The sequence below is a fragment of the Oenanthe melanoleuca genome, chromosome Z (genome assembly GCF_029582105.1).
Source record: "Oenanthe melanoleuca isolate GR-GAL-2019-014 chromosome Z, OMel1.0, whole genome shotgun sequence".
Taxonomy (NCBI): Eukaryota; Metazoa; Chordata; class Aves; order Passeriformes; family Muscicapidae; genus Oenanthe; species Oenanthe melanoleuca.
In genome coordinates, this window is record NC_079362.1 from 9,925,099 (window position 1) to 9,937,959 (window position 12,861).

A 12,861-nucleotide genomic window follows, 5' to 3' on the forward strand; every position below is an offset into this window, starting at 1 on the left:
GTCTCTGTCAGTTTTGTATTTTGGGAAATGGGGCAAAGTCCACATGACCTCTGCTCTCCCTGTCTTACAGATAATGCTGTTGACATTTTAGAAGACCACTTGAGCTACGGTTGACAAGTGCTTCATGCAGTTCTCTTATCACAAAACCTCAGTAAGGGAAAAACCTGTGCCTCTGAAACCATCCCAAATCACAGAAGAAAACTGAGTGGTACTTGCTGATACAGAGGTAATTCAGATCTTTTATTTAATAGTAACCTGTGGAACAGTTACAAGTTTGACCATAGCATTATGAACTGCTGACAGAAGCTTTTGTCTCTAGAGCCCTGTTCTTCTGCTAATGGTGATGAAAAACACTGTAGATCCATGATGTGGCTGAACTTAGCTCAAGTCCTCTATAAAAATGGCATAGATCTCCCTCCTGGGAAATCTTGGATAGTTTCAGACCCCAACCTGAGTGGACTGAAGCTGCTAAACTGGAAGGAAGTTTTAATTTCTTACTCCCCAGAAATTCTCCATCTTAGGGAATACATCAAAACTGGATTGCAAATTATCTGTCAAATGCTAAAGACACTGCAGGATGAGGCCATGAAGGAACAGCCCATTTTCAGCACAGCAGATCAGCTGACTTCTTATTAAACCATACTCCAAAACTTAGAGTCTGTCATGAATCCTGCTGTATTTCAGTTTGCTGTTCCAGCCAGGCATTGCGTCTGGATTTTTCTCCATGTGAAGACACATCTATCAAGAGAACCTGCTTAAATTCCTAGTGAGAAGAAAAGACTGAATACCACCATGATAAGAACAGAAATGCAGAAGGTAGGGATTAGCTTCTGTGTTAAAGAATCTATTAAGTACATCAAAAACACCAGCATCTTTCTCCATTCTATTACAGACTATTTAGCCCAAAATGGTTGACTTTTCCTGAATCTGTCATTCTCTTCTTCCTGAAAATATGTTTGACTTGGGCATTCTGTCTCCTTCACAGGCCTATATTGCCTATGGTGCTCTAATGTAACTGCAGCAATCCTTGATAAAATGGCATTCTTGCCACATGATAAATGGATTTGCAGCTGTGTAGCAAACTGAACTGAAATATGAAAAATAAACTATTCAGTGTTAGGTTTTAGCAATACCTGTATCAAATTGTGATGATCATTCTATAGACACAATTCCAGTGAGTGTGTGGTCTTTAATCAAGTGTCCTTTTAACAGTAAATGCCCTCTTTTCCATTTCAAATTACCATTTAGGATAGGCTCCTAGACTTCTCCAAGGAGGTCTCATACACAACTACAATCTACACTTGCTAATCATCCTTTTAAACACTGAACCTGGCTGGGTGCCACACAACCACAAAGGTTACCCTATCAGTCCATTCACCAGCTGGGCAGGAGACAGAAAATACAATGAAAGGCTTGTGGGCTGAGATGAGAACACAGAGAGAGATCAGTCAATGGTCACTGTCACAGGCAGAGACTTGACTTAGGGAAATTAGTTTATTACCAATCAAATCACAATAGAATAAAGACAAATTAAAAACTAAATCTTAAAAACTCCTTTGTCCCACCCTTCCCTTCTTCCCAGGCTTAACTTCACTCTCAGTTATCTCTTCCTCCTTCCCCTCAGTGGTTCAGGGAGATGGAGAACGGGGTTTGTGGTCATTTTATTAAATGTTCTTTCCATCTTACTCATCATCACTGATGGTCTCAGACGTGGCCAGAGGGGTCATTCTGGACCTGGCTGGCATTGGCTCAGCTGGACACAGTTCTTAGCAGTTTCTCAGACAAATCACCCCCATAACACAGCCACTACCCAAACCTGGCCATGCCACCCCCATGCAGAATTTACTTTATCTGCTGTTATGGAGCAGCTTTTATTTTGCCAGTGAAAAACCAGGCTATGAGAGCAGCAAATGAACGGCACAGAAAAGGTGGCTCCTGCTGCAGCTCGGCTGGGTGATTAATACAAAATAGAACACAAGTCACTCACATTTTTCAGACTCATATGAGTCTGAAAATTCACAAGAAATTTAAGGCCAGATAATGAATATGGCTTTTTTTTTTTTTCCACATAGTTCTTTTCACCTTTGAGATCTGCATCAAAGCAGCTGCATTTTCTTCACTGGTTTCCCTCACTCTGCAACTCCAGCTTCTGAAGTCGGTCCTCAAACTTTTGAATGTCAACTCGATGTTTCATTAGGAACTTCCCATTTAAGTGAAAAACAGGTATGTCATATTTGTATTTATCATACCATGCTGAGTTCTCTGGAAGGGTAATATCCACCTCCTGCAGAACAAACTGTGGCAGAAAAGAAACATGTCAGTTCCTACCGGACACTGGAAAACAATACCTGATTGTCTTCTGATCAGTGTTTTCCTCAGAAATGCAAGGCTGTTTTCTTGAAGCTTGTGGGATTGTTCTTTGTGTTGTAGATAAGGGCCTTGTATTTTGGGAACAAAAAACATGTAGGTACAACCCTTGGCTGCCTCTCCACAAGGGACTCTCCCCAACCCAGAATACTCTTGTTCCACTGTACAGAACCACTCTCCTGTGGGCAGCAACCTCAACAAACACACAGCTGGGAACAAAACAGGCAGAAGAGTGCAACAGCTCTTAATGCTTCCATTAAAAGTTTCATCCTTCAACAGAGAGATCAAAACCTGATCAAAGAATGGCAAAAATTGCAGTCACACGTAGTTCAAACATTCAAAGCCTCACTTAGCCACATCCTTCCCAAATTATATCATTAGCTGCCTCATAAAAGTTGCAAACTCCTCCTTCAGACGAAGCAACAGTATTTACAAAAGGAGCATTTTTAAGAACTACTGCAACACGGTGTATATTGATTTAGTTTGCCAATACTTATTTTTGTAGCATTGTCACAAAATGCTGTTGGATAATGAGTTTCATGTAAATTAGTGCTGAAATTGTCTTAAAGAGGTCATCCATGAAAGAATAACAGATGCAAATAAATCCAACCAGTTTTCTTTTTACAAAGAAAGAACCCTGATTAACTGTTCTTTCCATATAGAAAATATATACTGTATTTCCATACATTACCCTTCTCTTGTATGGCTCGAGAACTTCTTTTGCTTCATCACACAGAGGGCATGGTTTCTAAATGAAAACATGTAAACAGTAAACACAAAAGTTGTTCGTACTGTAAAATAACACACACAGACCGGAGCATCCATTACTGTAAATGCAGGTTCCCTTCCCTGCTCCAAGCACCCTGTTGTAGAGCTTTCTAAAGCTTTACTTATCAGTGCAGTATGGACGAAAAAAATGTAAAAAATTATTCAGCCACTGAATTTAATTATTTTACATTTGCTATTCCATTTCTCATGGAGGAAATTAAAAGTCTTCCCAAAGCTGATCCAAGGGAATAATCTGAAAAGTCCTGCAGAGACCCCTTGTTTTGGTCAGCAATGAATATGCAAAGCACTGTCATCACCAAATGAAGATAACTGCAGTACTATTCCTGCTAAAAGAGGAATGAGAAAGCCACACAAGTAACTTCCAGCCTCTCTCAGATCAAGACACATGGCTCAGTTCAAATGGGAAAAGAAGGCTCTTTAAGATAACCTGGGTAGCTTTGCCTGGAAGAAATTAAGCAGGATCCTGCAAATGGAAGGAGAGTAAGCTCCAGTGGGGAGAACTGGCAAACAGCTGCAGTGTTTTGACCTGTGATGGGATCAAAAAAAAACCCCTCACATTTTTGAAAACTACCTCATTTTCCACTACAGCTGAACATCTGAGTTCTGCTGACCACCCAGGCCATAACTGAAGAAGTAACTTTGATGAAGGCATGGTGCTCCAATGTTTGCAACAGCAAAATCTGGACAATAATTCACAGGGCAAAGTGTATGGAGGTGGACATGATTGCTCTGTCCCTCTGTCCCAAAATACCTTCCACAGCTGAAAAAGACATCCTTCTTTCTCCCACTGAAAGACTTTTTAGGTCTTGTCTCAATGTGAAGTTAATCTGAAACAGCTACTTTTTATTTCCTGCACTTGAATATTTTCAGATTAAACACTCTACTTTTATTCAGATCTAATCTACACCGCCTTTCCCACATGGACAAGTCCTCATGTTCTAAAAACTTCTGCAGGACACTAAAGTACTGTGTTCTTCATAGTCCTGGTTGCTTTTGTAGGGACTGGTTTAACAGGTACCGGTGACAGAAAGGAATGATCCAGAATCCTGCAGATCCCTTTTGTAACACACCAGGCTCCATCCAGTTAAAACAGGACACACCTGGTTGCTCTAGACCTGTGCAGAGCTTCCTAACCCACCAGGCACATAAATGCATTTGGCAAAGAAGGCTAACTTTTAGGAAAAAAATATATTTTTATTATCATGGCAAGCTTAGGCACTAGGTGGTACTGGTTTGAAATCGAAAGTGAATTATTTTAACAAACACTGAAATCTTTTTTCAAAAGTGGATTTGTATAAGCAATTGTTGCACAAATGCTGGAGTGGTCAGAAAAGGGGACTGCAATGGGAAACCCATTTGGTAGCTTCTATCAGTTCAATCCAGATGTCATAACTCCCTTCTGCTTTCTCCTCCTCTTTTCTCCTTACTAAAATAAGAAGGAGGCAAACAAGGGGTCAATTAGCATAAGCTAATAGTGTAGATTAATTTTTTATAGCCTGCATTTTTCTTTGCAATTGCCAGTGAACATTTAAAGTTAACAGCAAACATCTAGAGTTAAAAATTCAACCCCATCAACAAAAGGCCATTTCAGAGAACTGCTGGAAATCTGCTACCAGAAAATTTTTAAGACACAAAGAGCTTTTTTTTTTTTTCCTAATTATTAACCCAAAGGTAAGAGCATTATTTCCCACCTTACCCAATTTGAATTATGAATGAGCTGAGGCTGAACTGGGCAGGAGGAGAGAAAGCTGTAACTTTATAGTTCTGATTATTAAATGGATGCTGACCTATTGTTTTTAACCTATTAATTTGTCACACAGTTTAAAAACTCCTGTACTGATGAAATGAACAAACATTGTAGAGGAGGAGGAAATTATTTTGATCATATTTGAAGCCACCACACTGATGCCAGCACTCTCAGTGCTTTGCATTTGTAGTTATTCTCCTCTTCAAAGCTGCAACAAGTACATGAATTCAGTATAACCCACTCTGTGCCATCCTTTATAAAACTGCAGAACTATGCAGGTAATAATTGAAAACAATCCACGGAATGTGTCAATCCACAAATGATCCTACCCGCTCATTTTATCCCTTTTCTAAATATACCTAGGAATACTACAAATTTTATCTGTTGCCAATAAAGAAAAAGGAGGGTAAAACAAAATCTACTTTTCCCTCATGTGCTCCCAACACTATCTGGATACATTTTACAGTCTCACAGGTGGTGCTGAAATTAAACATAAGCACTTTGAAGAGCCTGCTTCGACTGCTGATGCTTGTGGTTGGCAGACTGTGTATAACAATTCATCTCTGTTCTCCATATTCCAGCGAAACACTGGCAGCTGGGCCAAGTCTTCAACTGGTAAATGAACCATAGAGTTACTGATGCAAAACTGTCCTGAAATATTTGTTGATTGCTAATTCTTGCTTGCTACAATGAGAGCACGACTGTGCTGCAAAGCCTGGTGTGCAGAAACCCGTTAAGCAAAATACCCAATACTACTTTGAAGGGGGGAGGGTAAAGAGGCAAGGACAAGCTATTTAATCTGTGATTCCTGTGTATCAAAGCTGATAAACACACAGTCTTGCCCAGCTTTATTGTGTTAAGAGCTCTTACCTTGGTGAATAAAGTCAACACTGGCTTATTCGTGCTGGCTGAGCAGAGTTGTCTCCCCAGTGAGCTGTGTGAATGCCTTGCTCGTGGCAGGGCTCTGCCCAGAAAACAGAGCACCATCATCCTGTTTCAGGCAAAAATAAAACTCTGAGTTGTTCTGTGCCAAGTTATAGCTCATGAAATTAAAAGTCAGGATAAAAACAGTGCTTCTGTGGCAGCTCCAAACAACACACAATCAAAACATTTATCCCAGGGGTTTTATGCTCATGGGATCAACACATTCAGCAGGGGTGTGGCAGGCCAGAAACACTGTGGAACTCAGAACCAGCAACTCCATTAAAAAAAATAGAAAAATGAACAACAGAGCACCTACATTTTCTTGATGAAATGACTCTTCTAAATTCCCTAACACAAATGCTGACATAAATGCATTATGCTGTTCCAGCTTCACAGATGCCAGCTGGAATCAGATATTTAAAAATGCAAAGTGCTGTGCTTTGAACCTCTGTAATCTTGCTGCCATGCTTGACACAGTCTACTTACCCAAATTATTACATAAAAAACTAATCTGTACCTAATCAAAATATTAATATAATGCGTTCTGCAGTGAGTAAAAAGCTGCAGCCAAGATGATTTAACTCGGTAATATTAAAAGTATTCACACTTCCCCAAGTCCTTCCTGTGACAGCAAACTGATTGATGGGTTTGTAATTCCTTTGGGAGAGTTTGAATAAGTTAAGTGTTATTGAAGGGTGCCATGCTGGAGTCTTGCAGTCACCTGCTCACAATGTCATTAACAACAATACTGCTTCCTCCAAACTTTTGTCTTTATGTGACCTTTCCAAGGCATTTTAGGACTGAGGGGCAAAAACATCTCAGAAGTCAAACAGAGTCTGCTTGGTGATTATCAGCAGACATGACACCTGATATCAGAATTTACACTAGGAAAACCAAATCAAATCCCTTTTACCCAAAGCCAAACTGCTTCTGCTCAGTTTTAGGCCATATGATGGTAAGTCTATTATCTGAAGTTAAACACACAATGTGATTTCACAATTTTAAACAGGTTAAGAGTGAGCAGAATCCCATTGCAACTGCTAAGCACAGTTCAAAACATTTAGTAAAAGAGAGCCCAGTGCTTTTTTGATTCACTGGATCTCTCAGTACAAATATCACAAAGCTTTGTTTTTTTAAAAGAACAGTTTATCCAGAATAACCACTGAGGAAGAAAACTGCAGTGGACTCTAAATTTTAATGCTGCATTTCTAAGCCACAACCACAAGAAAAATCAAATGGGTGACAGGGCACTGCCTCACCAATCTTCACTCACAGCCAAAGACAGCAGTTATTAGTAAGAGTCAGCTGCAAGGTGCAGAGCAGTAAAAGTGACTGGCACAGCACACACTGCCAAAGGTCACAGCCCTTGGCAGCTACTGCTTTTGTTTCACTTTGCCAGGCGGAAATAGAATCGCCTGGGATTTTGCATGTTAAATGTAAGAAAAAGCTTGGAACCTTTTGGAAAAAATGCAGATCTGGATGACAGGAAGAGTCTCAGTCAGATGTGGAAAATATTTAAACCCACAATAAATAGGAGTCCAGAATGGATGCAGTTTTGGCATGCAGTATTTACAGAAAGTTGGCCTGTCCACATGCAAGATAAAAAATGGGAGGAAATAAAAAAGGTCTGCTTTCTGACAAGTTTTTTAAGCATGCTTTTGTTGCCAACCTAGCAAGCCTTCCTAACGAAGAAGATGCTCCTAAATTGTTCTGTGGCTAGCACAATGATTAAAGCTCAGATTTCCACAGACCACATTCTCCCTTTCACACACATATGTGCATAAAACAGCTCCTGTATATCCCTTTTTTGATCCCTCCATGCTCTGTTGATCTGAGGACAACTCATAACAAATCATCAGCTGAAGGGGAATGAATAAAACAATATCAGCTTTGAGACCTCACAAAAAATAATCAACCAGCAGTGCCTTAACTTCCTTACCAATTTTATATAATTACAAACAATTCTACATTCAGAATCCAGCAGCAAATCTTCACTGACAAGTACTGCTACTGAAGAAAGATTCTGCTGTTTCCAGGACTAGGATGAGACTGGCTGGATGTTTTTATAAATACCCAAAAGAAAACAAAATCCTGTCTATTTATTCACTTAAATAAAATAATACCAAAGACACTAAAATGCACAAAACTTCCAATAAAATTATTCTGGAACTCTTTCTAGACTACCCCCAATTATAAAGATTTGCTTGAGGGAAAAAAATTAATACATAAATTCAGAGAAGGAAGCTTGCAAACTTGAGAATTTACTTTCCCCTAAACCACAATGCTACAGATTTAACAAATAGTTCTTTTGAGTCTGGACTTGGCCCACGGTCTATTTTGCAAAGCCAAGATGGACTCAATTCCTGTTAACAGAATTTCCATCACCCAATAAATCCTCATCTGCAAGAAAAGTAAGTTGTGACACTAAAAACACCCATTATTTAGATGAGATAACTATCTGTATAAACTTAATCTCAGGATCAATGAAGGAAAGACAAGCACGGATGGCTTTTTTCTTGAAGTATTTACCTTTTAAGTAACAGCTGAACGAGAATGGGGGGAGCAAGTGGATGCAAATATCAGAATGCATGTTGATGGCATTTAAAACACCTATCTCCTGCTGTCCCTCATTCAAAATCAGTTATGGTCATCAAAGAAATGAAATTTTCTGGCAGTCTGCATTTGATTATTTACCAGGGAAATGCTGAACAGGAAAATGGGTGCCACAGCTACAGACCAAGGAGCTCACGTGAGTGGGGACAGAAAATCCTGCAGCTCTGGAGATCTCCACGCAGCTTTTACCCCACCAGACATTCAGAGGAGGCCTGAAAAATACAAGGAAATCTTTTGCACATGCACCTAACACCAGAAGTCTTTCACGAAGAATCAGGTTCTTGCAACAACTAGAAATTCAAAGATACCATCAGCAATTCCAGTATCTGTGGGGTGATGTTAGGCATCCATCAGTGCAAGTTTCCGTGCATTTTCTCCTCCAAGGTAACCTGGGGGAAATGCCACAAACACACTGAATTCCTCCCCAGAAAGTATGGAACTATCACTTCACCCCGATGAGTGACACATTTTGTTCAGAGTAATCCCTCCAAGAGTATGCATCCTAGAATCTGGTGCAGGGCCACACTCTAAATTTAAGATAATTTAAATAACATCCAACAGCTTGCTGTAATGGCCTGTTCTTGCACAAAACAACAGACTACTACCATAATGTAAAGTTTGTAATGGATTTTAAAAGAAAATAGTAATAATAGCATAATAGAGTATAATATATGTCCTATATATTATAGAACACAGCATGTAATATTTTATATAAAACCACGTATCTCATGAAACTATATCAATGTCTTAGATGCTACAGATCCTATAACATTATATTATTAACAAATATATCAATAATATTAAAATATTCAGATATTGCTCATATTAATACATATTAATATTTGTATAGATGCAACAGAAGGTGGTATTAATGTATCATTAATATCTACTAATGTATTTAAGTATTGCCCTGGTGTACTGCATTGATAATTATATCAATGACACTGTATATTATATATATTACATATATAATGATACTGTATAATAATTATGTATATGATGATATTGTATATTATGCGATATGTATATATTTTATGTGTGCATACATATAGATACATATATTTTAAAATATATATATATGCACATATATAAATACATGTCTACACATACACATAGACATACACATACACACATATATTAGCACAGGTTATATATACATACCATGTCTAGATTATACATATACATAAATATATGCATACATTATATATACATACATATAAGCATACATGTGTATGCACACAGACATACATACAAACAGATACGCATGAAAATATATAGAATGGTACAAATATGGATTATATATATGTATACATATAATACATATATACATATACATAATGTATGTAATATATAAATATATATATACATATATGTATATAAGATACACATTTGTGTATATATATACATATGTATGTGTGCATATATTTGTGTGTTTATATATGTGAAATAGAAATATATTATATATTGTATATATTAAATATATACATATATAATATATATTATATATAATATATTGTATATATTATATATAAATATATAAAAATAAAAATAAATAAATATACATACATATATATAGATATAGATATAGATATAGATATAGATATAGATAGATAGATTAGATAGATAGATAGATAGATAGATACATACATACATACATACATACATACATACATACATACATACATAAGCCCTGCAGTGTATCCAGAGGCCTCCTCATTATCCCCCGCAACGAGCCAGCCCCACCGGTGCCAATACTCGCAAACCTGTAACCGGACCCTCCGCAGGGAAAAGGAGCCGCATCCCGCGGCAGCCGAATCCCTGGGCGGGACGGGGAGCGGGGGCTGCATCCTGAAAAGCCAAACCCCGGGAGGAGCCAGATTCCAAGGAGCCAAGCCCGAGGAGCCGGCCCGGCCCGCACCCACCTGCAGGGCTCCGCCGGAACGCGCGGGCGGGGCCGGGCCCGGCAGCGCCGGTTGTGACGTGACCGCCACGGGAAGGAAGAGACGCGGGCTCGGGAAGCGCCCGGGGAGCGAAGGGGCGGCCGAGGTCCGCAGGAGAACGTGAAATACTGATGGTTATGGTAATAGCAGGGAAAGTAATGTAACTGCAATGATGCTAATGCAACAGCAATTACAATAATAGTAACAGCAACAATAGCAATGTAAGTGCAATAACAGTAATTAATAGTGTTATAAATGAGAAACAAAAGTCTCGATATTCAGCAAAATTTTGATTGCTTTATTTTATATAGACCGAGCAACGCAGTGCGCTGGGGAAAACGTGACGGGTCACAACCTACTCCACGCTCCATCAAACCTTTTTTTGCAGCTTCTTTTATAGTCTGATTTTCTCGTCTCAAAAAATAACTGTTATTTTTTTGCTGTCATAATTTTCCCAGGTAAGCAGTGGTGGTCCCTGGGATCGCTGAACGACGTGATTCTCTAGGCAATTTGTCGAGTAGATAACCATCTGATCTTGGTAGATAAGGAATGGCAGAAATCAGGAAGTCTAGTCTTAGTGGATAGGCTGCAATTGATTTCACAAAGGCAGGAAATCTGAGTTTGCAGAATCTCTTGGGCTATGTGAAAGCCTTTTTTTGCAAGCTGTTAGTAGATACAACTTATTTAGAAAATACAATATTCATAAAATGGGGATTTAAAACAGAATGATTTAATCATATATTTTCCTTTCTTTCGTGTCATGCTTCATTTCAGACCTAAATATTCTGGTTCATACAAACCCCAACACTTTTATGATTAACACGAATCTTTTATCAATTATCATAATAGCAATAATAGCAGCAGTAGTAGTAGTAGTAATAATAATAATAGTATATCACAAGGTTTTGTAAGTGAGTTGCAGGGTCGCCATGGAAATGTGGTGTGTTAGTCCCTGAGCTACTGCTGGGATTGCATGTAGGTGGGGTTTAGATAAAAGGGGTAGGGGTGAAAGGTAGGGGAGAAAAAGAAGAAAGGAGAGAGGGAAAGGGAAAGGGAAAGGGAAAGGGAAAGGGAAAGGGAAAGGGGGAGTCAGTCCACATGATGAGATGTCCTGAGGGCCTCGAGGGTCTTCCGTGGTCTCATCCCTCCTATAAATCAACCTTTAGCCATCACTTCATACCCACTTCTGTGCTGATGCTACCTTTTATTTGTTGTGTCCTAGAACAAGGATGTTTGTCCCAGAAAGCCCCTTTTCCAGCCACATCTTGCTTTTCCTCAGTGTGTTGGCAGCAACAACCCCTGGTTGGCTCCACAGCCATCAGGCTCCCCATGACCAGCACCAGTACTGCTCCAGTTCTGCCACCAGAGCACAATCCTGGTTGGCACCCCCACTTCCCTCTGTTATGTATCAGAAAGTGGGCAGCAGCCTCAAAATCTTCTCCATCCTCCTGCAACATGGATTTTGGGCACTCACTCAGGTGGGTATACTATACAATGGAAAAAATCCACATTATTGGAGGGTATCATTAGAACACAAAGGGTCACAACAATGAAAGCACAAAGGGAAAGAGCTGGGCCTGCTTAGGCTAGAGGTGAATGAGATGGGATCTTACTAGTTCATATAAATATTCTCCAAGGCAAGTGCTAAGAGGATGCTCTTGATGCTCCGTTTGACTACTCTGAGGTGTTTAACTTGTCAAGTTCATTTTCTGTTCTCCAGTAAAGTTTTAAGTAAAAAACAGCAACTGTCCAGTGGCTGGGCAACTAAACTGCAGGCTCATGTTTACATACAATGGCTGTATTTTGGTCAGTTGTCCCTAGGCTGAGACTGGAGACAAATCTTTTGGGTGGAGGCTCAAGTCAGCTTCCCCTCTTCATCTGTGCTTTGAGAAGCACAACAGCACACAGGGGAAAGGCTCTCCAGGGATGTAATCTTACCCTGCTGATGTGACACATGTAATTTACCAGCATTTAAATTAACATGAGGGAGAGTCAGCTCAGGATCCTGGTGACTGATTTTCTTAATCTATGCTGTTGAAAAAGAGATGTATGCTGGCAGCTGACAGCTGTATTGACTGGCTGATCTTTTTTTTTCCCAGCATCAGAAAATCCAGTGTCAGGCTTTGGCATTTGGCAGTGGTACAGGACAGACCTGACAAGTCTCACACAAAGGAATTGCTGAGCTGGCTCTCACCTGGCTTTTACTTTCTCAGAAAAGGTGGGAGGACATTCAGAAAGAGGGCAGAATGTTAGAAAGCAGGTTTAAGTAAAGAGATCAGCATGCTCTTGACATGTCAGGTCTCAGATTAATTTTACCCCTCTCGCTCCCAAAACAAGTCTAGCCTTCTCTGGGACATGTGTCTGAAATTCCCAGAGGAACCTGGAGGACAAAAAAAACCTGGTCCATTTATTTAAATAAAATTTCTACTAAGACCAGAAGTGATCTGGTGGTGTTCCTCTCCTGGTTTCAGTAGGATTGTC

General features: G+C 39.5%; 1 protein-coding gene across 3 annotated transcripts; it reads right to left on the minus strand.

The window, feature by feature from the left end:
- Positions 1 to 219: 219 nt before the first annotated feature.
- Positions 220 to 10,411, minus strand: CZH5orf63 (chromosome Z C5orf63 homolog). Of its 3 annotated transcripts, XM_056513467.1 has the most exons (6): positions 10,124 to 10,377; positions 8,749 to 8,829; positions 8,522 to 8,652; positions 5,774 to 5,894; positions 3,059 to 3,115; positions 220 to 2,296 (listed from the first exon to the last, which is right to left on the minus strand). In XM_056513467.1, the coding sequence occupies exons 4-6, from the start codon at positions 5,891 to 5,893 to the stop codon at positions 2,117 to 2,119; spliced, it is 357 nt and encodes a 118-aa protein (XP_056369442.1). In that variant the 5' UTR covers position 5,894; positions 8,522 to 8,652; positions 8,749 to 8,829; positions 10,124 to 10,377; the 3' UTR covers positions 220 to 2,116. The 3 variants fall into 3 exon arrangements, with proteins under 3 accessions (XP_056369442.1, XP_056369441.1, XP_056369443.1); XM_056513466.1 differs by lacking the exon at positions 8,749 to 8,829 and having other exon boundaries at positions 10,363 to 10,411; XM_056513468.1 differs by lacking the exon at positions 8,749 to 8,829 and having other exon boundaries at positions 10,204 to 10,348.
- Positions 10,412 to 12,861: the final 2,450 nt, after the last annotated feature.